This window comes from Haliotis rubra, unplaced genomic scaffold (assembly GCF_003918875.1).
Source record: "Haliotis rubra isolate DU_JTF1 unplaced genomic scaffold, ASM391887v1 Scf24, whole genome shotgun sequence".
Lineage (NCBI taxonomy): Eukaryota > Metazoa > Mollusca > Gastropoda > Lepetellida > Haliotidae > Haliotis > Haliotis rubra.
In genome coordinates, this window is record NW_025766447.1 from 2,006,026 (window position 1) to 2,032,052 (window position 26,027).

The window sequence follows — 26,027 nt, forward strand, 5'->3', positions numbered from 1 at the left end:
AGAGACATCTAAGACATACCAGGGACAGGAGACATCTAAGACATACTCAAGGACAAGAGACCAGATACCAAGACAAGAGACATCTAAAATATACCAAGGACAGGAAACATCTTGGACATACCAGGGACAGGTAATATCTTGGACATACCAGGAACAGGATACATCTAGGGCATACCAGGGACAAGAGACATCGTGGACATACCAGGGACAGGAAATATCTTGGACATACCAGGGACAAGAGACATCTAGGACATACCAGAGACAAGCAATGACCCGTAGTATAACGGTAACGTCTTCAAACACTTTGTCGTGAGGTGAAGCGCTGACATGGCTCAACATAGCACTCCAGCGGTCTAACTCCTTGCTCAAATTGGCTTGTTCATGAGTGTAGTATTGGAATAAGACATGCTGAGATAAGAGAATCTTGAGTTTAAGCTACTCAAGGCAAAGAGAGCAAAACGGGTTAAAATATCCAATTGTAATGATCAGTTAATCCTTCTATAATATCTTCTATATTTATAATTAATATAATGTATAATGACTTTATAGTCCGTCGGACGTCCACTTCGCTGACAAATGACAACCCCTCAAGGTTTACAGGAGCATCATTTTATAATAATATTTATAATTTTAGACTTACAAAACAGAAATTAGAAACTGAAGAAAAACTTTAAAGTTGTCAATGGCTGACCACTGACCCACTTGGCAAGTCACCCCCACAGGGCCCCTTCTTGCATGGTAGGTACGTGTGCCTAGGCAACAAAGGATTGTGGCTGAAGAGAAGACCTGTCCTTGGTGGAGACTATTTACCACACCTCGGCAAGATGGCCGGTCCGAAGGAAGACCCTACTAGCAGATGCTGTTTCTCTGTGATATGTTTTTTCACCCTCTGTGTCGGTGTCGCTGTAGGCGTCGTCATCGGCATGTATGTCCTGTGTGACGATCACGGCGACGATACTACACGGCCACCAACTGTTGAGATGTATAGAGACACGATACCAGATGATACTCTACAAGCTATTCTAAGTGGTGTGAGCAAGACGAAAATTGAAGATAATTTGAGGTAAGACAAGAGACAGCAAACATAATGCAGGTCAAAAGTGCTGACTACATAGAATAGTCTATACGTATTGATGTGTATGTGCTCAGTGTGACCTTCAGTCTCCGTGCTATTGCTCAATACTGAGACAATAAAGGCTGCCAAACCTCGGGTACACGTGTTTCGGGGTCAGTTTAGAGGGTATTCCGGATTCGACTCTGTAGTACGCGAGACCAGGGGCAGTTTAGAGGGTATTGCGGAATCGGCGGTGTAGTACGCGGGATTGGGCACTCTCCTACCCAGAGTTCCATGCGGCAAGCCAGCATAGTATCTCTGCCACAGGCCAGAAAATGTGACGATTCGTCACATCTTGCAATGTCCATTCAATATAATGTACAGATTATTTTAACTGTTTTATTTTTGACGAGTCTACACATCTAACTATAACATCTTTAATAGAATGGTTTAGTTTCACTGAGAAAATATCCCAAAACATGTAACACTATTTCGATTTGCTTAGCGATCCTTTGTTTACATAGGTTGTACGGCTCCACGTGCTGTCATCGAAGCTGTTTGAGAGCAAACGATGCAGCCACTTTGATATCTAAATATGTACTGTCATAGACCTTACTGTCGCAGTTGTGGAAGAATATACATGTAACAATGTAAAACATTATGAAGAGAGCGCCGAAAAGCTTTCGTGAGTCCAGTCTCTTCTTATCATGAATATGCGCGTTTGATTACAAACAAGAGAAAAGTCCGGTCACGTGATATGCAAATTAGCCTGTGACAGTGATATTATGTTAAGTCATCCCCGTGCCGGAGTGTGGGGATTCAGGTCAGTTTAGAGGGTATTCCGGATTCGGCGGTGTGGTACGCGGGACCAGGGGTCAGTTTAGAGGGTATTCCCGATTCGGCGGTGTGGTACGCGGGACCAGGGGTCAGTTTAGAGGGTATTCCGGATTCGACTCTGTGGTACGCGGGACCAGGGGTCAGTTTAGAGGGTATTCCCGATTCGGCGGTGTGGTACGCGGGACCAGGGGTCAGTTAAGAGGGTATTCCGGATTCGGCGGTATGGTACGCGGGACCAGGGGTCAGTTTAGAGGGTATTCCGGATTCGACTCTGTGGTACGCGGGATTGGGGTCAGTTTAGAGGGTATTCCCGATTCGGCGGTGTGGTACGCGGGACCAGGGGTCAGTTAAGAGGGTATTCCAGATGGGCGATGTGGTACGCGAAAGTAGGGGCCAGTTAAGAGGGTATTCCGGATTCGGCGGCGTGGTACGCGGGACCAGGGATCAGTCTAGAGGGTATTCCGGATTCGGCGGTGTGGTACGCGGGACCAGGGGTCAGTTTAGAGGGTATTCCGGATTCGGCGGTGTGGTACGCGGGACCAGGGGTCAGTGTAGAGGGTATTCCCGATTCGGCGGTGTGGTACGCGGGACCAGGGGTCAGTTTAGAGGGTATTCCGGATTCGACTCTGTGGTACGCGGGATTGGGGTCAGTTTAGAGGGTATTCGGGATTCGGCGGTGTGATACGCGGGACCAGGGGTCAGTTAAGAGGGTATTCCGGATGGGCGATGTGGTACGCGAAAGTAGGGGCCAATTAAGAGGGTATTCCGGATTCGGCGGCGTGGTACGCGGGACCAGGGATCAGTCTAGAGGGTATTCCGGATTCGGCGGTGTGGTACGCGGGAGTAGGGGTCAGTTTAGAGGGTATTCCGGATTCGGCGGTGTGGTACGCGGGACCAGGGGTCAGTTAAGAGGGTATTCCGGATGGGCGATGTGGTACGCGAAAGTAGGGGCCAGTTAAGAGGGTATTCCGGATTCGGCGGCGTGGTACGCGGGACCAGGGATCAGTCTAGAGGGTATTCCGGATTCGGCGGTGTGGTACGCGGGACCAGGGGTCAGTTTAGAGGGTATTCCGGATTCGGCGGTGTGGTACGCGGGACCAGCGGTCAGTTTAGAGGGTATTCCGGATTCGACTCTGTGGTACGCGGGATTGGCGACAGTTTAGAGGGTATTCGGGATTCGGCGGTGTGATACGCGGGATTAGGGGCCAATTTAGAGGGTATTCCGGATTCGACTGAGTGGTACGCGGGAGTAGGGCTCATTTTAGAGGGTATTCCGGATTCGGCAGTGTGGTGCGCGAGATTGGGGGCCAGTTTAGAGGGTATTCCGGATTCGGCAGTGTGGTGCGTGAGATTGGGGGCCAGTTTAGAGGCTATACCGGATTTGACTCAGTGGTACGCTGGTCTAGGGGTCAGTTTAGAGGGTATTCCGGATTTGGCGGTGTGGTACGCGGGTCCAGGGGTCAGTTTAGAGGGTATTCCGGATTCGACTGAGTGGTGCGCGAGATTGGGGGCCAGTTTAGAGGGTATTCCGGATTCGACCCTGTGGTACCCGGGTCTAGGAGCCAGTTTAGAGGGTATTCCGGATTCAGTGGTGTGGTACACGGGACTAGGGGCCAGTTTAGAGGGTATTCCGGCTTCGACTGAGTGGTACGCGGGAGTAGGGGTTAGTTTAGAGGGTATTCCGGATTCGGGAGTGTGGTGCGCAAGATTGGGGGCCAGTTTAGAGGGTATTCCGGATTCGACTGAGTGTAGCGGGTCTAGGGGCCAGTGTAGAGGGTATTCCGGATTCGGCGGTGTCGTACGCGGGATTAGGGGCCAGTTTTGAGGGTATTCCGGATTCGACTGAGTGGTACGCGGGAGTAGGGGTCATTTTAGAGGGTATTCCGGATTCGGCAGTGTGGTGCACGAGATTGGGGGCCAGTTTAGAAGGTATTCCGGATTCGGCGGTGTGGTGCGCGAGATTGGGGGCCAGTTTTGAGGGTATTCCGGATTCGACTGAGTGGTACGCGGGTCTAGGGGCCAGTTGAGAGTGTATTCCGGATTCGGCGGTGTGGTACGCGGGTCTAGGGGCCAGTTTAGAGGGTATTCCGGCTTCCACTGAGTGGTACGCGGGAGTAGGGGTCATTTTAGAGGGTATTCCGGATTCGGCAGTGTGGTTCGCGAGATTGGGGGCCAGTTTAGAGGCTATACCGGATTCGACTCTGTGGTACGCTGGTCTAGGGGTCAGTTTAGAGGGTATTGCGGATTCGGCTGTGTGGTACGCGGGACTAGGTACGAGTATAAATTGATGAATAAAACCAATTATTTCGTGTCCTTAAAATACAACATTTTGTTTGTAAAAAATGTAGTTATGAGGATACTGATCCAGGGTACTGACCTATGGCTTCGACTGGCAGTCTAACACTTCACCCCTGTTTCCACAAAAATCCTTTAGTGTATTAGGCCGCAAAATTACATACAATAGAACGATTACTACTCTCTTGTTGACATCCATGTTTGGTGGTTATAAACCCAGACCTGTTTCTGTCATCGTTCCCTTCATGCCCAGGTGATGAATATATAACAGGGTTAATTAGTGGTAACACTACTCAGAGCACGTGACAATCTGATTGGCAAGTCTTGTGTCTGGGGTAATAACTGACCCTCATAAATTCAGGTTTGATGTGCGGCAAATGTATAACATGTTATGTAATATGCACGTGGAAGCGAACACTCTATACAGTCATATCCTGACGTAAGAAAAACGTCCACTGTTAAAAGCTATACCAAACTATACCTTCATTGATTGGCTCCTTGTCCAATCAAATGATTCTTAAAGAAACGTAGCCATCATGAAAATAGTTGTCACCTGTGCTATCTCGGGTGATGAAACTTTATACTATTACGGCAGAGTGTAAAATCCCTAACAAAGTCACGTGGCCAATAGAATAACTATTACGAGTTATAAAATACTGAAATTTATATACATTATGGATTATTCAGCCCAACAAAAGAAACAAAGAAAGTGTAATCCCAAATACAACATATGTTACATTTGACCACTTTCTAAATGGCTTTGTGTATTCATTACAATATTAGATTGTCGCCTGTTGATATGAAGTTATAAAAAAGTCCTACCCGAAAATGTCCCTCTGTTTGAAGGAAAGGTTAATACGGCATCTAAGACGGCCATGGATACAGTAATATCTGGAGAAGGTGTTGTACATGGATATGTGGGACACAAGTTGTACTTGTACGTGTAACATTTCTGTTGGCGCGTGTAAGTTCCATAGTCTGAAGTACATCACCAGCTACGTAGCTGATACAACAGCCATCTACTGGTGCGGTATTATCTGCTATCGAATCATCGGCTCTGGTTACAATATCTTCTTGATAGTAACATCTACGTAGAAAGTAGTATTTGTCATGTACGAAACCTAATCTTGTCTAAGAGGCGACTGAATTAGATTGGGTGGCTAGACATATTGGCGTCATTAATCCCAATACTGGTCTTGTCTCTAACCATACGTGTCCAGCCAAGTGTGGAGCGCGCGGAAATATAAACACACCATAAAGAATGTTTTAAAGACGACAACTGGGGTATTTGTTGACAGATGGCTGTCGGAGTTGCCCCACATCGCCGGCAGTGACAGGAACAAGGAGCTGGGCCGCAGGATCTACAATTACTGGAGGGATGTTGGTCTGGACGATGTCCAAACTCGGGAATACGACGTACTACTGTCCTACCCGACACTGAGAACCCAAACATAGTGTCGTTGTTAGACAACACTGGAAACCCGATATACTCGTCGCCGAAGACGGAGAAAATACTCACCCCAGAGGAGAACAAAACAGGAGTTGTCCCCCCTTTTTTGGCGTTCGCCAAGGCTGGAGTCGTCCAGGTACCGATTACACAAATATGACCCGCCTCTTAGTTTCAGAATTGATCCCAAGTACCCATGCCTACCAAACTGAGGTTTGAGTTGTCAAATTGGCCGTTCCTTTTGAGTATTGACTGACAACATTTCCCGAGTGTCCGTTATCAGATCCCTGTAAGGATTGTTTCCCCTGTGATAAACTGCTCATTGCTAGCATAAAGCCCTTACTGACGTCAGCACAGCACAGCACATCATAAGCACATCATACTGTCTGTATTTCACAACAACCGCACTATAGCCTTAAAGCCATGCACGAACTGAGCACTGTTTCTTGTCCAGGGTGATCTAGTGTACGTCAACTACGGCCGTGTTGAGGACTACGTCACCCTCTCAAACAACTCCATCAACGTCACCAACAAGGTCGTCCTTGCTAGATACGGAGGAATATTTAGAGGAGATATAGTAAGTACGAATAATTACAGCACAAGGAACTGCAAGATCGGTGTCTAGTTAGTTTCTACATAACAGGGTACAGGGTAAAGCATTTGTGTTGCTGGAGCCTGCTGATCATATATATAGTGTGTTGTGTCTTTCCCTTCCACAGGTAAGCATCGCCAGTCTTCACGGCGCTAGCGGGGTCATCATCTACTCCGACCCACACGACTATGCACCGGACAATACAACCCGCCCGTACCCTAACTCTTGGTGGCTGCCCCCCTCGGGCACACAGAGAGGCACAATTGATACCGGAAATGGAGATCCTTTGACCCCGGGGTACCCAGCAACAGGTGCGTGGGTCAAACGCCGCCAGCTTTTAGGGAGCTATTGGCACGGCGGGTAGCGTGGAGAGATTGACATCTCCACAGCATGATGTTTTCGTTCAAAATAGACTTCAATGGTGGACAGTCTTGGTTAGATCAGATATACTGTATATTGGTTATACCAGTACATGGTCAGTTAATGTTACACAGTTTGGATTGAAACATGTTTGTGAAATGATGACTGAACCCGTTTCAGTGTTCCGTTTTTACACTGAGGCTGTGTTTCAGAAACTGCCTATCGTATCCAGGAGAAAGCGGTCGACCCTCCCCTCCCCTCTATTCCGGCACATGCCATCGATGCTGAGGTGGCAGAGAAAATACTCAGGTCTGTGTCACGTGTCGAATTTGTAGTCATGGCAACAATCAGCCATAGTTGGTTATGTTTTCCGTTGACATTAAGGGTCCGTTCTTGACGCAAGACCATTTTGTGTCGTACATAAATGTTATTTTTTTCAATAAAAGTATTTTCTGCAAGAGATCTGTACTGACCAGTGTATGATACACAATGGTGAAGACTGCTTATATTTGTTTCATGTAACATCTTAATCTTTAGAATCCTGTGAATGAAATACATTTCAAACAATCTTTAAAATCTTGTCACTCTTGGACGAAAATGCGCTATTCTATGCAACGCATACACTCCCCACTACAACCATCCACTTACCATCAATGTATATCTTGCCGGTACGTGTTACCCCCTCAACTGTTCCTCCCACCTGGTTCCAGCTACCTGGCCGGCCCCCCTGCACCCCCGGAATGGAGGGGGGATCTGAATGTCACATACAATCTGGGACCCAGCTTCCGTGATGGAATGTGAGTTGATGCTGTTGTCGCCACACGAGGACACCAGAACCGTACAGAATGTTACTCTCACATTGTTATACTGTATGCCCTGTGATATTTTCCAGTATACCTATAGTCGCAAACATTTATATATTACTCGCTTCTCTTTAAATGACAGCATTTCTGGTGTCCCCCGCCGTGTTATTGCTGGAAAACTGCTAAAAGCGGCGTAAAACCAAACTCACTCACTCACTTTAAATGACAGAGTTTTCAACGTACAAAGTTATTAGAATAATTATTTCAATAGTATAAGAAGGAGAAAAAGGCCAGTTACAGGAAAAACAATTCTGAAGCAAGCTGTAACACCATGTAAATTAGATGATTGTAACGTTAAATTAAATTTAATAACTATTTGAAACATCATTGAATAAATGAGATTTTTATCAAGAAATGTAAGTTCGAACAATGATTAAAAATTCTATATCGCGATTATTTAAATAATTCATCTTTAAATATATATGATATATTTGGATGATAAGGGGTTGCTGAAGGTGAAGTTTCTAATCACGGGTGATGCTGCGAATCATTGGCATTCAGAACAGATTTTGGCATTCAGCGGATAGATTCGAGATAAAACGGCCGCGTAATCATATTAACTCGTTGTCACTATGTCGTGATGTCACTTTGTTGATTAATGTAGTCAGTCAACAAACATCAACCAGCAAATGCAAGTAAATATTGTGGTATCAGCAAGTATTAAATCAATTGAACACGGTGTTAATGAACCACGATGTTAAACACGAGGACAACCAAGACTAATTGTAGTTCTGTGTTCCGCCAGGAAGGTGCAACTTAACGTGTCCACGAGGAACAAACAGAGCAGGATCTCGGACGTCGTAGGAGTCATACAAGGTGCAGAGGAGCCAGGTACGTCTTCACTCACCTCACTCACTTACTCAACACTCATTGTACTTATCACCCATACAGATTCGTTACTTGATTCAATGTTTTTTTCTTCCAGATCGCTATGTAATACTCGGTAACCATAGAGACGCGTGGGTGTTTGGAGCCATGGACCCGTCCGGTGGTACAGCCATCATGTTGGAGATCTCCCGGACTCTCAAACACGCCATAAACACCAGTATGTGACCAATATGGCGGGGCACGTTTTAAACAAGCAATGATTGGATGGGTTAGCGCGTCCTAACGTTACACTGACATCCGGTTAGGAGAGATTATTGTTGTTGTCTTCCTGCTTTACGGACGTCGCCTCGTAGGGAATAAGGGCATGAAGAGTGTTATAACCTATTTTGGTAAAATGGAGGCCATCTTGAATTTTCGGTGGAAACGGGTTTTTTCCGTTTTAGTTGTCACTCACTAACTCACGCATTCTCTTATTGTCACTCACTCACTCACTCACTCACTCACTCACTCCACTTCAGCCAGCTGGCGTCCCCGAAGGTCCATCATCCTCTGTAGCTGGGACGCCGAGGAGTACGGATTGTTTGGATCCACAGAGTTTGTTGAGGTGAATTTTGTCTCTTATCTTTCGTCACGTGGAATTTTAAGATGACACGTCAGGCTAAAGACAAAATTATGTACGCATCGGCTTAAGCCCTATCTAACCGCATGCACATGTGGCAATAACAAGTCTACTTCGTATTTCAGGAATACGTGAAGACGCTGACGACCAGGGCGGTGGCGTACCTGAACGTGGATATTGCTGTGCAGGGTAAACAGAACTTGTTGAAGTAAAATGTTATCACCAGATCTCTTCCTCATTACCCGCGCCGGAAGTCTCTGATTTTGTTGACTGTTAGAGGCGTGATGGGAGTCTCAGGTGGTAACTTGAGTCTTTCGTGGGATTAATGTGTATCGGTTGGGCGAAATGTTTCGCCCGTGTTGTTTCTCAGCTGTGAGCTAGCTGATTGTGCCACAATAGCAGGCATCGATGCTCATACATTTGGCCAGGGCCTAGATTTTCGAAGCTCTCTTAACGCTAAGATAGTCGTAAGTGCCATACATTAACACTAACTTACGACTATCTTAGCGCTAAGGGAGCTTCGAAAATCAGGGCCCAGGTCTGTATCCATCTCCATGTAATAACAGACACTCTCTGAAATTTACGCTTCCAAATCTGTAGATTTTCTTTCCTAAAACTTAAATCGACGGTTATATAGAGCTGATGCATTTTGATCGCTTGTTTCTGCATCAAGGTCAATACAGCGTCTCCATTGGTGGATCCCCTCTACTGTACAGAACAGCACTGTCGGCCACACAACAGGTATACATACATACATGTGGAGGGGTGGGTGGATCCCTCTACTGTACAAAACAGCATTGTCGGCCACACAACAGGTATACATACATGTGGGAGGGGTGGGTGGATCCCTCTACTGTACAGAAATGCACTGTCGGCCACACAACAGGTATACATACATACATGTGGGAGGGGTGGGTGGATCCTCTACTGTACAGAACAGCACTGTCGGCCACACAACAGGTATACATACATGTGGGAGGGGTGGGTGGATCCCTCTACTGTACAGAACAGCACTGTCGGCCACACAACAGGTATACATACATGTGGGAGGGGTGGGTGGATCCCTCTACTGTACAGAACAGCACTGTCGGCCACACAACAGGTATACATACATACATGTGGGAGGGGTGGGTGGATCCCTCTACTGTACAGAACAGCACTGTCGGCCACACAACAGGTATACATACATGTGGGAGGGGTGGGTGGATCCCCTCTACTGTACAGAACAGCACTGTCGGCCACACAACAGGTACATACATACATGTGGGAGGGTGGTGGATCCCTCTACTGTACAGAACAGCACTGTCGGCCACACAACAGGTATACATACATGTGGGAGGGGTGGGTGGATCCCCTCTACTGTACAGAACAGCACTGTCGGCCACACAACAGGTATACATACATGTGGGAGGGGTGGGTGGATCCCTCTACTGTACAGAACAGCACTGTCGGCCACACAACAGGTATACATACATGTGGGAGGGGTGGGTGGTTCCCCTCTACTGTACAGAACAGCACTGTCGGCCACACAACAGGTATACATACATGTGGGACGGGTGGGTGGTTCCCTCACTGTACAGAACAGCACTGTCAGGCCACACAACAGGTATACATACATGGATCCCCTACTGTACAGAACAGCACTGTCGGCCACACACAGCAGGTATACATACATGTGGGAGGGGTGGGTGGATCCCTCTACTGTACAGAACAGCACTGTCGGCCACACAACAGGTATACATACATGTGGGAGGGGTGGGTGGATCCCCAACAGGTCTACTGTACAGAACAGCACTGTCGGCCACACAACAGGTATACATACATGTGGGAGGGGTGGGTGGATCCCCTCTACTGTACAGAACAGCACTGTCGGCCACACAACAGGTATACATACATGTGGGAGGGTGGGTGGATCCCCTCTACTGTACAGAACAGCACTGTCGGCCACACAACAGGTATACATACATGTGGGACGGGTGGGTGGATCCCTCTACTGTACAGAACAGCACTGTCGGCCACACAACAGGTATACATACATGTGGGACGGGTGGGTGGATCCCTCTACTGTACAGAACAGCACTGTCGGCCACACAACAGGTATACATACATGTGGGAGGGGTGGGTGGATCCGTCACTTTACCGTAAAAACACGGTATACCGTAAAAATAATAGCAATCTGTAATAGTATTTACCGTAAAATATTACAGTACACTACCGTAATAATTACCGTAAAATGAGCTCTGCACCTTCCTGTATTTCTGCTTACTCTTAAACTTGACTATCAGAATATGTATGGTGAATTAAAAAAATATATAACTCGACCCAACCTCAACCTAATTCCATCCAACCTCTGTAATAAGATGCTGCAATCCATATCTTTGTCAACAAAAGAAGACTCAAAGGACGTTTTAAGCAATTTTATTAAAACAAGAAATACATCTGAGTCCAAGCATTGGGCAGACAACAATGCTCAACAACTGAAGGTAGTTCATCTTGGGTGGTTCATTTATGGTGGTTGACATCTCTAAACTGTTCAAGAGTATAACTGGAGAATAACCCTTACATATGCTTTCATTTGGTGAAAGATGATGAAAACAACAGCTCATGGCCGATTTAGGTAAAGTGTAAAAAAAAAATAAAACAAAAAAAAACAAGAAATAATTTGTTTCTTCTCCAGCTATTAACTCTGCCTTTGTATATAAAATATATCACCCCCAAATACACGTAACTGTTGTTATGACCCAATTCCTCCCACTTGAGCCCCCTTCCAACATGACATGACAGTCCCCAAATAATGCTCAAATTTAAGAAAAACGAAACAAAATTTAACCTGAGCCATTTTATTGGCTCTCCTCGTATCAACTGCACTTTTTTCCACTTCGCCGACATCCACCCCCACACCGCAGCCCCTGCGTTAATGTATGACCAGACCCTTAATGTCAACCGACAAGATCTATCGTTATTACAGCAGATGTTAGCAACAGACTTTGCCCATTCAGGCCTCGATCCATTTAAAATCGGCAAGTTCATTGCTGAGCTTGAGAACTTTCACACTCATGACTGTCTTCTTTCTTTTTCCCTTGCAAGCTTGGATCCTTTGCCTGGATTAATGTGGACGAAGCACCGGAAATGAAGAAATGACATGGAATCATTGTTTCTGTATTATTAAAAGGTCGTTAAAGCTTTTCACAACCGATCTCGGCCATGATAATAGAACTAAATTACATATTTAGGAAAAACAATATCTGCAATTAATCTTTCAGCTTGATACTGGGGGTGGGTAGGTCAATGAGACAGGTTTCATATACTTTTAACACGCACAAGGGGACAAGGGTAAAAGCTGTTATCAGTGAATCTAGGCTTCCAATCCACGATAAGTAGAACCTGGCTGTTAAGGGACATAGCTCTGTACAACAATTTAAGGTAAATATGCAGAACTGCTGCTCCTGGCTTTGAGGGTTTTTTTCAACCCGATTACAAGAACTTCCCTAGTCATATTTGTCTCCAACAATTCAACAGTTTGTTAAAATACACGTTTCATTACCTCTGTATGGACTCGAGTGTGGCAGCAGTCCCAGTCTGATATTCTATGTTAAACACATAGAAAGCAGCAAACAGCATAGGACATGCATCAATGAAGCTGGTAAGTCACACATCACAGTGTAGTACTGGAGAGCTAAATCTGAGTCACCTGAAAAAGATGCACTATATATCACCAAGATGATACATTTGATATAGATCTAACAATATGCTGTTTAGTGCAAATTTGTTTTCAACTTTAGACCACTGACGATTGACTTTTGTTTTGCAGAAAGCCTTATTTTGTTATTCAAATAAAAGAAAGAGAATCGCAAAATTCCTATGTATGTTTTGTCGACCTAACATCTGGCAACACAACTGAGAAAAGGATTTCCTCTGACAAACAGGGCATCTTGGAGTAATGTAACTGACATCGAAGTACACACCATGGGCTGGAGTGGCAATTGCCTCAATAGTCTCTGGTGTTGAGGTCACCTGTAAATTTGGTAATGTTGACATAATAGAATCGTGAAAAGGACAGATTGCAGTTATGTATTTGAGAGTGTAGATCTTGAATTTGTTGAAGACAGCTACCTACAATAGACAATTCTGAGCCTCCTCCATGCTTGCATGATATTATGCCAGTAAAGACACACTAACTTGACAATGCTAGGATATCATACACGTATGTTTTCAAGAGGCAGGGTCACAAGACATTACTGATATCTGGCTAATGCAGGAATGAGGCATAAATTTCAATAAGCATTAAACCAATGTTACACAGACCGGGATAAGGGAGTACTTAGAGTGACTCGTCTTCCCCAACAATTTAGAAATTATCCATAAACTACTGATACAAAAGTACGAAAGGTCATTTCACAAGTGACGAAATAACATGGGAACTGTATATTTTGAACATTTGAGGTGGAGCTGGTGATGGTCAACATAGTGCTTAAGTATGGACGTTTCAAAACTACAACATTTGCAACCAAACATAACCCTTGTGCACAACTGCCAAAACTCTAGACGGACAACGCAGTCCCTGGCAAAGACACGAGACTAAACTACAAATAAATACAGCAGAAACTAACATACTATGTCTGTGATACTCGTATCCATGCGGTAAACTCTTCAGTTGCGGTGGTCAGATCCCTATAGTCAGCCTGTCCCGAACCTCAAACAATGGCGGCATTCATTAAACGATCCCATATTACATCTGTTTACGGTACGAGTATTCTAAGTTAGTAACATGCGGTCAAAATAACTGAAATGTTTACATTTTTAGTTTTGGTACACATGACATGGAGGTTAGACTGCTGATGTCATTAAACCAGAAGTGCATACAATTTCCTTTTCTCCAATGTAGCCTGATATATTCGTCTTTTGTTTATTATTGGGGTCGATGGGGTAGCCTAGTGGTTAAAGCATTGGCTTGTCACGCCGACGTCCCGTTCGATTCTCCACATGAGCTCAATGTGTGAAACCAATGTCCTGTATTCCCCATAGATAGGGGTAGCCGCGAAGTCAAAACGCTCACCCGTTATGCTGAAGACGATTCCCCCTCGTTGCCAGATTGTGTGAAGCACATTTAATTGTGCGGCGAATATTGCTAAAGCGGTGTAAAACATAATCATTCATTTCTGAAAGCCAGAAGTATTTATACAACTGATCATAACTCACAGATGACTCCAGCAGTCACGCGGAAGGATACATAACGTCAAAAGTAACAGTGATTCAAGATATATGTTTCCGGTCGGAAGGTTTACAGGTATTGAGAAGATTTTAGAGATGGGGGTTGCTCGTGTTATGGATATAATAAATGCAAACGCCGCTCTAGCAGTTACCTTTTGCAGATACGGCAACCTGGGCTCAGGGAGTGACTTCACCAACATGAGGTGTCAAGCCGGTGTCCCCGTCCTCGACTTCTCCTACATCTACGACGTGGTAAGTATGGAGTGTGCTGTTGTATACTGCCAGTAGTTTCAGGTTATGTGATTTTCACGGACGATATACAGGATATATGAGATTTTAAGATTGCTTCAAGTAGATTTGCTCATTAGAAGTTGCTTGGTAACCAAGGGGTACAAAACTTTTCAAATGTACAATTTAAGCGATGTTTCGGTATCGATCCATAAACGGTTATCAAGCAAGACTTTACACTGTGTTTCAGCCTCACCATGTCTTACTGTCATGTTTCACCTCCCACAGCGCTTTACCTCCATCGCGGTTCTTCTCTCGACGGGGGCGGTGGGGTAGCCCAGTGGTTAAAGCGTCACGCCAAAGACCCGGGTTCGATTCCCCAAATGGGTACAAGATATAAAGCCCATTTTTGGTGCCTCCCGTGATACTGCCCGAATATTGCTAAAAGCGGCGTAAAACCCAACTCACTCACTCACTCTTCTCCCAACGCACTTTACGTCTATTGTATTTCATCTGTCAATGTGCTTTACATGATTACGTTTCACCTCCCACCACGTGATTTACCTACCTCGTGTTTCACCTCCACTACACTTTACCTACCTCGTGTTTCACCTCCACTACACTTTACCTACCTCGTGTTTCACCTCCACTACACTTTACCTACCTCGTGTTTCACCTCCACTACACTTTACCTACCTCGTGTTTCACCTCCACTACACTTTACCTACCTCGTGTTTCACCTCCACTACACTTTACCAACCTCGTGTTTCACCTCCACTACACTTTACTATATCATGTTTCACCTCCACTACATTTTACCTCTATCGTGTTTCACCTACAACCACTCTTCCCTCTCTCATATTTTACCTTCCACCACTTTACTATCATTTCTTTAAGTTACCGCTAGTCTGACCGAAATAATTGAAATGCCACGACTGTGATTGTTATTAATCTGTAATTGTAATCCTGTTGACGTTATCATGTACAACTTATTGAACGTTTGTGTGTTCCAGACCAAGTGGGACATAGCTTCCTATCCCCTGTACCACTCAGAATACGAGACATTCTACGCCGTCAAGAATTTCGTCGATGGGAACTTTACGGTAAAAATTAAACTAGGTTCATGCCTGTTATGTTACTGTAATTGTGTAGCTAGTCGCTATTGGTGAAAAAAGAAATACTATGAGACTGTATTGAACTTCTCATAGTCCTGAATATTGAGAGAAGTTTATTTCCAGCCTGTGTGAGACCCACCAGGCACAGCTGGTGACTGTACACCCAGTCCACGACCCAGGCTCTGTCTACATTGCTCGTCAGTCCACTGCCATTTCGCATTTCCTCTCGGTGTCCTCAGTATGTTTAAAGTATCAGAATCAAAAATATATAATCAGTTTCTTTAAAAAGTGATGGTCGAACTTGATACTGTGTTTGAAATGTGGGAAGTGATACAATGTTTGTAGAACATCCATTATGCTCGCGTGTATCTCTACAGTACCATCGAGCAATCGGTCAGCTGTGGCTGGCATTGGCACTAGAGCTTACAGACTCCGCCATATTGCCCTTTAACTTGTCTGACTACGCCGAGACTATGTCCCGACTCAAGGAGCAGCTAGTGGCCGACAAAGGGGACGTCCTGGACAGGTACCTGCCTGGATATGGTAAGATGTTTCACGTGTGCAATGTTTCACTCTCTGGTTCTCACGCATCGTGTCTAATCTCTACTGTGTTTCCCTTAGATAGTGCCTCACTTCTACAACCTTTGACTAGGTTACACCTCACCTCTCCCATGGCTCACCTCTATAATGTTTCACTGTTTCACACCTTCACTATGTTTCACCTTTAACATGATTCAACTTGACCATGCTTCACCTTCACCATGCTTCACATTCATCAAGTTTCAACTTTACTATATTTCACCTTCGTAAAGTTTCACCTGCACTGTATTTCATGTCTTCTCTCTTTCACCTGTATCATTTTCACCTCCATTATATCCCGCCTCTACCCGACCACATTTCACTTCCAGATGTTTTCACGTTTCAATTTTACCATGTTTCACCTCTTGAATATTTTACGTCTGCCTCGTTATTCTTTGTTTCGATGTGATTTCCCGTGATTCATAACTCACCACAAGGGTCAGATATCTGTTCGTACACATCTAAACAACACAAGATGAGTAGATATACAACATATTATACAACAGTCATGCCTAGCTGCAACCAGTCTCCTAGAAACTTTACGATAAGTTTCGAATGAACATGTAATCCACCAAGGGAGGTAACTGTAATCACGTTTCTGCCACCAGTCGAACTCGACATTGTCCAACGCTTCATTTATTTGCTTCCACGTACAATAAATCATATACCGCCACCATATAACAACCACCGTGCTGTTTCTCCCTCCCTTCCGTTTTACACCTTTACCGTGTTCAATCCCTACCTGGTTTCACAATTACCGTTTTTCACTTCAAACGTGGTCCTTTCCCGACCTAAATCTCCTGCTATTCCATCGATGATCCATAGATGTGCTTCTGTTTCTCCAGACGCCAATCTGACACAGGTCATAGATGAGTTCACGGAAGCGGCGGCCAGTTTCATGGCGCAAGTGGCCGGCACTAGCACATCCAAGTAAGTTACGAACAGTCAAGTGCCCAAACTGGACGGTTACTACAAGCTTCTTCTTGGGGTCCTGGGGTCTTGCTTTTCGGATTATTACAACTTTTGAAAGTTAATTGTTCAAACGAAAGCCACAAGTCTGTTCTCCAAAAGAGAGCTATGACAGTTACATGCCTATGTTCAAAAGAGTTGCAGTTGCAGTTCTGTGTTAAAAGTTTTGATACGATAATCATACATTTGAGCGAAAAAGTTTGCGTTACAAAGCCCTTCACATTGGTAGCTAAGACGACATAGACTCTCAGTGTTTAAATTACATATTACGAGAGTCGTCAATAATAATCTACGTTTAAAGTGTATGTTACGACGGTTGCATGCTTGTATCCAATGTGTATCGCAAATGTGTGCTTGGAGTCTACGTAACGCCAGTCGTAAGTGTGTATCTAAAGTGTATGCTAGATCAAGCGTAAGTGTGTATTGAAAGAGTATGCTACATTAAACGTAGCTGTGTATTGAAAGTCTACGTTACGATAGTCGTAAGTATGTTACGCAAGTCGTAAGTGTGTATCTTAAGGGTATGCTACATCAAACTTAAGTGTATATTGAAAGTCTACGTTACGATAGTCGTAAGTGTGTATCTAAAGTGTATGTTACGCCAGTCGTAAGTGTGTATTGAAAGTGTATGCTACATCAAACATAAGCGTGTATTGAAAGTCTACGTTACGATAGTTGTAAGTGTGTATCTAAATTGTATGTTACGCCAGTCGTAAGTGTGTATCTAAATTGTATGTTACGCCAGTCGTAAGTGTGTATCTAAAGTGTATGCTACATCAAACGTAACTGTGTATTGAAAGTGTATGCTTCATCAAACGTGTGTATTGAAAGTCTACGTTGCGATAGTCGTAAGTGTGTATCTAAAGTGTATGTTACGCCAGTCGTAAGTGTGTATTGAAAGTGTATGCTACATCAAACATAAGCGTGTATTGAAAGTCTACGTTACGATAGTTGTAAGTGTGTATCTAAATTGTATGTTACGCCAGTCGTAAGTGTGTATCTAAATTGTATGTTACGCCAGTCGTAAGTGTGTATCTAAAGTGTATGCTACATCAAACGTAACTGTGTATTGAAAGTCTACGTTACGCCAGTCGTAAGTGTGTTTTCAAAGCGTATGTTACGACAGTCGTATGTGTGTTCAAATACCTACATATGTGTCTGCAGACCCCTTGTCGTCCGCAAGCTGAATGACCAGCTTCTACAACTAGAGAGAGCGTTCCTCGACCCTCATGGACTGCCTGGCCGGAGTTACTACAGGTTAGTAGCCTTGGTTCAGAAATTACAAAACTAATTCGCTTCTGACAAATAAACTCATTTCCCCGTAAGCCGTAAGTTATTCTCTAACCTTCTGAAAAAAAAAATATGTTCGTCCATACCATTTAAAATGGAGAGTCGGTCACACAGGAACAAATAGAAATATTGGTTGGATGCCATATCCTAGGGAACAAATGTTTCAAAATTAATTAAACTGTAAAACGGTTTGGCAAGTCTAGATTTCACCAGTTCTGTGCCTGGAATTAAACATTATTCTGGGGACCATTTGAGTCCACTGTGGACTTTGTAAATGTCTTAACATAAGGTAATCAGTAACAACATATATTTATACGTGAAGTTACCAACTTAGCATTTGTCTGCATAACGTCAGAACGTGGCTATCAACTCCTACAAGGTGTAACGGCCTCCCTGAGAAATCGTCCGGAAGAACAAAGAAAAAGTCATCTGTAGCCATCCAGTGTTTAACGTTGTAGAAATAAATCCGATGAATTAACGCTGAAATGTTCACTAGTCGTCTTCTCACTCCTACTGTTTTTCATACACAGGCATATCCTGTTTGCTCCCAGCAGCCATAACCAATATGCTGCAGCCTCGTTCCCAGGTCTGGTTGACCTTCTTTTTGATATTAAAGACTCTGACACCAGCCAATGGGAGAAGGTCAAGCAACACTTCTCGGTCATACTCTTTACCATCCAATCAGCGACGTCAACATTGCGTGACGTGATACATTTTATGTGAAGAAGGAAAAGATCGGCACAAGCTTTTTTGAATAAAATATGAATTCTTTGAAAATATTATTTTTGGGTGTTAAGTTTATTTTATCAAAAGTATAAATCTCAATAATACTCCAGCATGGTAAGAGGCGAAAACATCCAAGATAAACCGGTTTCTCAATACCATTCTAAAAGTCGTCCCGTCTCTTGTTTGGGGAACAGCTTTCTACGATCGAGACTCAAAGTTTCAGATGGGTTAAACACCAGCTACCACACATTTATGTAGTGTCCTTTGAGGCCCAGACACCAGGTGTCGACCACACCGACACAGTTACCTCGCTATATTGGGTAGTCGACCACAACGACACAGTTACCTCGCTATATTGGGTAGTCGACCACAACGACACAGTTACTTCGCTATATTGGGTAGTCGACCACAACGACACAGTTACCTCGCTATATTGGGTAGTCCAAAGTATTACCACCCTACTTCATTCCAGTGAGAGTCCCAGGGCACATGCTTTGATCCGTGGATTGACTGCTTGTCTAGATTTCCTCTTGCAGGAAACACTTTATAAATAAAATTTATTCTAATATTCCCTATGTATTTAATGACACAGGACACCGATGGTACGGTCGTGGATAAAACATTAACATCATCAATAAAATAATAATAAAGTTAAGGACATCATGAATAAACGCATCATTCCAAATGATTGTCATCATGGATAAACAAATAAAGCCAGATGACCGGGTGACCTCCCAAAAGTTAGACGTCCCAAAAGTTAGACGCGCTAAAACAACAAAGGTTATGATTGGTTGCACTGAGGTTCACTACACTGTTACCTTCGTTAATAAATGGACTAATCCAAAATACTAATCCAAACACAAAGAGAAGAGATTATGGATAATGACAATGACTTTATTTGACATGAAACAAAACAATTTGATTGTATTTTTGTTAATATGTTGCTTTACAACCAACCTATGGTTAAAAACATAATTATTACGTGAATAATGATAAACATAATAAAAGGTTAAAAAATGAGTTAAAGTTAAAGGAACATATATACATTTTTTTAAACAATTTTTAAAATGGTAAAAAGTGGAATTATTGTATTATTGTTTTTGTTTCTAGATTGTTTGATATAATTTTGTATGAATAAGATATTTAGTAATTGTTTTAATTAATTTGGGCTTTGTAAGAATGTTGAGATCAGAAGAGTTAGCATTGTTGAGGTACTGTTTTAAAGCATTGGGAAATGGGGTTCTTTGCTTATTATATTTTGAGCAGTTAAAGATAGTGTGGGCTATTGTTTCAGGAATTTGGCAAGTGATACATTTGCCGTTTGGATGAAGGTTGATTTTGTGTAGATAGTGTTGAATTTGGTAGAGTGGATAATGTTTTCCTATTATTTGCCAGTTATAATTGAATGTTAACCATACACCCTGTACTTCTTTCTATATTTTATATTGTTTATGCTGGAAAAAACAATGCTAGGAAGGAAGTAACTCCTTTAAGTTAATGGAAACTCAACAACATATTGTGAACATTGCGAAAACACATTTCGAGAACCCAGTGATACAGTAAGCCAGTCAACATTAGTATTCTGATCAAAGTATTTCTGTACAAATGTGAAAACCATCTCGTTAGTGTATGGGGCAGGTTCATTATATGAGTGGGTAAGACAAGGTTGTAATCACAGTCCCGCCTGATTGATTTGTCTGACTTTTGGGAGTAAACCGATGACCGATATCATGAATACACGATTAGTCAACACCCTAACTACGAGTGTTTTGGACGTACAAACATAAAATGTTACAACAGTCACTACTCGCGGTATCCGAGGCCATTGTATGTTGCTGCATTTGTGCCTTGTAAGCTGCCGTAAAGACTTGCAAGCGTCCGTCACTTTCCGCATGCAGTCGGAGACTCCCGGCGTTTTACGACACCTCCGTAATATCTCCGGTAACGGTGGCGTAGTAATATGAATACACAATGCCATTTAGAAAGTGGTCAAATGTAACATAATGTTATATTTGGGATGACACTTTCTTAGTAACGTACAAAGTCTAATATTTTTGTTGGGTTGGGTCCCATCCGGGATCCGTAGTAATACACATATATTCACATGTTTCCTGAGCATAAATGGTAAACCCAAGCAGTGGACATTGTTTGCAGGAACCAGTCCCGGAAACACTTTCCTCCTTTACTTATGCGATAGCTATGCTCTTCTCCATGACAGTAACATGAATGAATATAGTTGCAACAGGGATGCTGGTAGAGATGACAAGTTACCATGACGTAATTAATACGTCGGGCGTCACAACTTCGTTGCACTTTCCATGCTTTTATGGGGGCATCCAGTTCTGACCTTGTCCACATTGGAACATTTGTGAAACACTTTCAAGTCATAAGCTTCGTTCACGAAACCCCTTGATGGCGGAACTCGCTTCTTGTCGACGTAGCACACCATGCGCACCAACGCTGCGCAGACAACCACGAGGAAGGTGACAATAAGAATCAAACTCAACATGACTTCCTCGGCCTGTAAACAAAACAGGGCGTTACATTAGCCGTGATGTCCACATGAAAAGAAAATATATGACTTTTATGGATACAACGTTACATAAAACCAAACGGAACTGTTGCGTTTTCATCACCTAAAGGTATATATGGCGTTTTAGCGATTTGTTTCGTGCAATACGAACATTGGCAATCGTTACCAAGCACATTTACATCGAATTTGATGGAAACGTCCAAACCTATTTATATTGCCAATAACGAAATGGCATATCCTCTTAGTCATTTCACGATATGACTGAATTTTTTAGTCATTTCACGAAATGACTGATTTCACAATCTGCCTGTAACATATATACTTTTAGAATGTTTGCACGCGAAGCGTAAGTGATTTGTCAGCAATTTCCAGAAAGTCGTAAAACGTCTTCAATAACTAGGTTTTCTGGTAATAACGTGATGAGAAACAAGCCAATTATAACAAGTTGTTGAAGAATTTAAGGACCACCCAATTCATATTTCTGCAGGTAGTTTGTCACTTTCCAGTCGGACATTAAGCAAATGATTCAGAAAAGTTACACACGCGATCGTCTACTCTGTGGCGTGGTCAATTTACAAGCCTTGACCACTCAACTACTTTCCCTCGCCTTCAGTGGGTGTGTGTAGGTGTACATACCTGCTGGGTGCTCATCCCCCAGTCCTTACCACTATCTGCAACAAAGAAAACATGGCTGCTATGTTGTTTGTATTGGCGGTAGTCAGCAGAATTCATATTCCACTAGGCATAACAGATACAATAGTAGTGGACATTGTATGGGCGGATCTGTAATAAGCAGTGATAACACGACATTCTTTGCCTAAAAAGTAAGCATAATCCTGCCCTGGCTTCCGTCCTTGGCATAATTTGATGCCGCACAAGAGTACTTCTGTCCTACCATGGCGGCCTGTGAACAGTTAAAACAGCATCTGAAAGTGAGAATAAGTATCGAAACCGCCGGGGTACGGAAACTTAGTCAGGGAGTCTGACCGAGACCGAGTCTGACCCCCACACCCACTTTAGTGGCATCGTACGATAGAGGGCTGGAGACCAATCTGTGTCCAGGCGGGTCACCTTCATACATATGATCACGTTCATACATACAGAAGAAGTTGATGTGTTGTGATTGTTAGTGGGAGCACATGTCTGTAACGTTCGTAAAATTGCAGACTTAGAGTTACCTCCCTTGGTTGGACAAAGACAATGTTGTGGTTAGAACTTTTTCTGTAAGTGGCGTCACTTGTACTTCTGTCACTTCAATAACAGAAGCGAGACTTCATCGTAATGTCTTGCATGTGGGGAGACAAGGTTTGCATGTGTGTGACAAATGATAAATCGGTAAACCAAACCCCGTATCAAATACCACTAAGAACATCTTATATCCAGTCAGACCTCATCATTATATTATATTTAGTGTAAGCACATGCATGTAATTATTTACACATCTAAAGATGTTATTAGGATCCACTGTTCATTACGAACTGTAGTGTTTACCTTTAGAAACCATGGTATGTCGAAGAGCGACCATTCCCGGGCCCGCGGCCGCCATTGACACCTGTGGCCTTTGACCTGTTGCCATGGATACTATTCCCGGAAGAACGTCATTCCATAGCATGCTTCCGCCTTCTAAAAGCCTCGTTTTCAAATTTGACTCTGACATATTCACAGTTATTTCCAAATACGATCTTGTCGACTCACTGTAGCGCTGCCAATTAATCTTTCTTGAGTTGAAGTTGGGATTTCTACAAGAGAATTACACAAAACATAATTTCATATGGTATCACGGACGCAAATGGCGCTCTTGTAGGTCATAACTAATTCTGAATGACCAAAATGAAGAATGACGTATGTAATCATTTTCTTTGAAATCAAGACGTCAGTGTTCTGCAATACAGTAGGGAGTACACGCAGCAGGAACTACGAGAATAGAAAAGTGTGGCGATTAAAGTGGAAAACAAACTAAGCCGTTTCCAACAATGCTTGAAAATAGGAAAAATGTCCTCAGGCTATACTTTAGGATTTCTTTCAGTATACTTCCAGAAGTTTCGAATAGAAAAAGCCCTCTTGAAAATATTCCTTATTACTGGGTCCATTGTTCATCAGACAACACAAGGTGTGTTGGTTGTGGACTAAGTCATTCATATATATGTATGTACTGTTTATACTGAAATGAATGCCCATTTTTCTCCTTTGTTCTTTTGTTGAGCTATATCCATATCATTTGAATAAATGAATCAGATTTATGATATTATTACATTTGCATTGCATTGCAACGAAACTTACTGGAGTAACTTAGTGCACATACCCATATTTTGCAAATGAGGCCCAGGCTTCCATCCAGTCAGCACTGAGTTCTTTTTCTTCACGTGTACCCTGATTCTGGATGCCCCAAACACAAACTGCAGGTCGTCTGAATGCGCCGCCCGGATGTAGTCTGGGTACTGAGATCGAGACGGCCTGTGGGTGAAGTAGTACACGAAGCAATCGGCTTTGGTGGAGTGGTATTTGGCGTACTGAAGCGTTTGGGCGACAAAAACATCCCTCCTGGCATCCAAGTAGCGTCGTCTGTAGTCTGCTACGTTGTCGTCGTCTGGGAGGTAGTGTGAAAGTAGTGTCGACCAGACGACATCCGTTACACGTACTGGAAGAGGCGTAGGGTAACTGGCTATAAAGATCCGTGACAGGAATGTATCAAACATGGCTCTGTTCATCCCCTCACCGTACAACACTGAAGGCAAGGTGTCCAGCGTGGCCGAGCCTTCGTCACTGTTCATACCAATGATGTAATCTACAGCGGAAAATATTCCCTGTTTAATCATATCAAATGGTTCCTTTGGAAGAAAGTATCCATCAACTGTTGGAGTGAAGGGTGCTAATGATGACGTGATACTGCCGTCTGCTTTGACGAGGTCTTTCACGTCTGCGTGCCGGAGACACCTGACCTGGCTGAGGCTGGATTGGGGGAGGTTCCCACTGGAACAGTTGAGGTACTGAGCGACTTTGATAACACGTTCTCGAGGCCGTCTGTTCAACACGTTCATAATGGCTGACCCGCTCTGCGATATTGCACGATTGAAGAGACCACGGGAGAGCGGACTTAGGATGTGAAGTCCTACACTATACGCACCGGAAGATTCACCAAACAGGGTCACATTCCCTGGGTTGCCGCCAAACTGTTCTATGTTTGCCTGCACCCACTCTAACGCTCTCATCTGGTCCATTAGTCCCCAGTTTCCCCTTGCAACTGTGTCCTCGGTTCCAAGGAAACCTAGTAACCCTAGTCTGTAGTTGATGGTGACGACGATCACGTCTCCAGTTAGTGCAAGTCGGGATCCGTCAAAGAGAGACCCGGCTCCGAACTGAAACCCTCCACCATGAATCCAGATCATCACCGCTAATGGTTCCTGCCTCGTCCTGTTGACACTGCTGGGAACATATAGGTTCAGGTACAGGCAGTCTTCACTCATGGTATTATTCGCCAAATGAGGGGCGTAAATATTATTGAATATAGCTTCATTTTGTTCACACGCAGGTTTGAACTGGTCGGCATCGAAGGTGATGTCTTCCTGTCCAGTGAGAGCCTCGGGGACGCTGAATCGTCTGTCCCCGATAGGAGGTTTGGCATAAGGTATTCCCAGAAACTTCGATATATTTCCGTACTCCGTATCTTCTATGAAACCAATATACCGTCCATATTTGGTCTGCACTGTTTCAGTTAGGACCGAAGCAGACGACACTAATATTATTACCATGCATGTAGGCATCATGTACGCCATCTCGTGATGTTCCTTTTCTTGGTCAACCTGAAAAAATAAACACTTTCCATAAACATTTATTTCTATTCCTGTAGTTTGGTTATAACGACATGTGAACGTTGTGGAACGAAACATGACTGTGTGCCCCCTGCTCGGCTTCCCGCCAGGCGACGTGTCGTAATACAGTCTCGTTGACTGTGAAGCCTTTCAACTCCCGGAAACTGGCGCTGTAGCCAACATGACTATACCTATACAATCAGCAGATCTGTATTAACTCTCATCCAGCGTGTACGTCCTTAGATGTGTCGCGCATGATGCTGATATCCTGTATAGAAGCGGTGTCGAATGTCAACACCGATGTACTGTGCATGTAATCTGGACAGTACATGCTGAGTTGTCATGACATATCACTGACCTGTGACCTTTCAACGGAACAGGTCACCCAGTTGTCACGTAAGTTGGACAGCTCTCCTGTGGTGCCGACAGTCGCATTGACAGTTAACGCGTGGCTTGAGTGTGAAGCGGTGTGTGTTGTGTACATATGTATGTGACGTACGTGTTTGTAATGGTCATGTACATAAGGTATGTGCCATACGTGTTTGTGATGGTGATGTACATAAGGTGTGTGGCGTTCGTGTTTGTGATGGCGATGCACATAGGGTGTGTGACGTACATGTTTGTGATGGTGATGTACATAAGGTGTGTGACGTACATGTTTGTGATGGTGAT

The 26,027-nt window shown here is 43.8% G+C and overlaps 2 protein-coding genes and 1 long non-coding RNA gene across 3 annotated transcripts; 1 reads left to right on the plus strand and 2 right to left on the minus strand.

Annotated features, from left to right (window-relative positions):
- The first annotated feature begins 824 nt into the window (after positions 1 to 824).
- Positions 825 to 19,064, plus strand: LOC124278667 (putative N-acetylated-alpha-linked acidic dipeptidase). The gene is made up of 18 exons (XM_046714439.1): positions 825 to 1,063; positions 3,178 to 3,283; positions 5,524 to 5,772; positions 6,088 to 6,210; positions 6,353 to 6,536; positions 6,798 to 6,894; positions 7,296 to 7,382; positions 8,194 to 8,279; positions 8,374 to 8,493; positions 8,795 to 8,880; positions 9,021 to 9,084; positions 9,569 to 9,710; positions 14,268 to 14,358; positions 15,348 to 15,437; positions 15,827 to 15,992; positions 16,874 to 16,958; positions 18,162 to 18,254; positions 18,818 to 19,064. Exons 1-18 carry the CDS (start codon positions 825 to 827, stop codon positions 19,008 to 19,010), a joined length of 2,301 nt encoding a protein of 766 aa, XP_046570395.1. The 3' UTR covers positions 19,011 to 19,064.
- A 6-nt stretch (positions 19,065 to 19,070) lies between these two features.
- LOC124278557 lies at positions 19,071 to 19,821 on the minus strand. Its single transcript, XR_006899117.1, has 2 exons — positions 19,438 to 19,821; positions 19,071 to 19,320 (listed from the first exon to the last, which is right to left on the minus strand). It is a non-coding gene; the product is annotated as an uncharacterized LOC124278557 (long non-coding RNA).
- A 298-nt stretch (positions 19,822 to 20,119) lies between these two features.
- LOC124278668 (fatty acyl-CoA hydrolase precursor, medium chain-like) lies at positions 20,120 to 25,436 on the minus strand. The gene is made up of 4 exons (XM_046714440.1): positions 23,827 to 25,436; positions 23,038 to 23,285; positions 22,183 to 22,217; positions 20,120 to 21,534 (listed from the first exon to the last, which is right to left on the minus strand). The coding sequence occupies exons 1-4, from the start codon at positions 25,431 to 25,433 to the stop codon at positions 21,310 to 21,312; spliced, it is 2,115 nt and encodes a 704-aa protein (XP_046570396.1). The 5' UTR covers positions 25,434 to 25,436; the 3' UTR covers positions 20,120 to 21,309.
- Between the last annotated feature and the right edge of the window lie 591 nt (positions 25,437 to 26,027).

Bases quoted from the DNA above. Each gene is read 5' to 3' on its own strand.
- LOC124278668 (XM_046714440.1), bottom strand. From the start codon at position 25,433: ATGTTTCGTTCCACAACGTTCACATGTCGTTATAACCAAACTACAGGA. The intron at 23,286-23,826 runs GTAAGTTTCGTT...ATTCTCTTGTAG, and splicing joins ATGTGCACTAAGTTACTCCA to AAATCCCAACTTCAACTCAA. The intron at 21,535-22,182 runs GTATGTACACCT...TTTTGTTTACAG, and splicing joins GGGGGATGAGCACCCAGCAG to GCCGAGGAAGTCATGTTGAG.
- LOC124278667 (XM_046714439.1), top strand. From the start codon at position 825: ATGGCCGGTCCGAAGGAAGACCCTACTAGCAGATGCTGTTTCTCTGTG. The intron at 6,895-7,295 runs GTCTGTGTCACG...ACCTGGTTCCAG, and splicing joins GTGGCAGAGAAAATACTCAG to CTACCTGGCCGGCCCCCCTG. The intron at 8,280-8,373 runs GTACGTCTTCAC...TTTTTCTTCCAG, and splicing joins ACAAGGTGCAGAGGAGCCAG to ATCGCTATGTAATACTCGGT.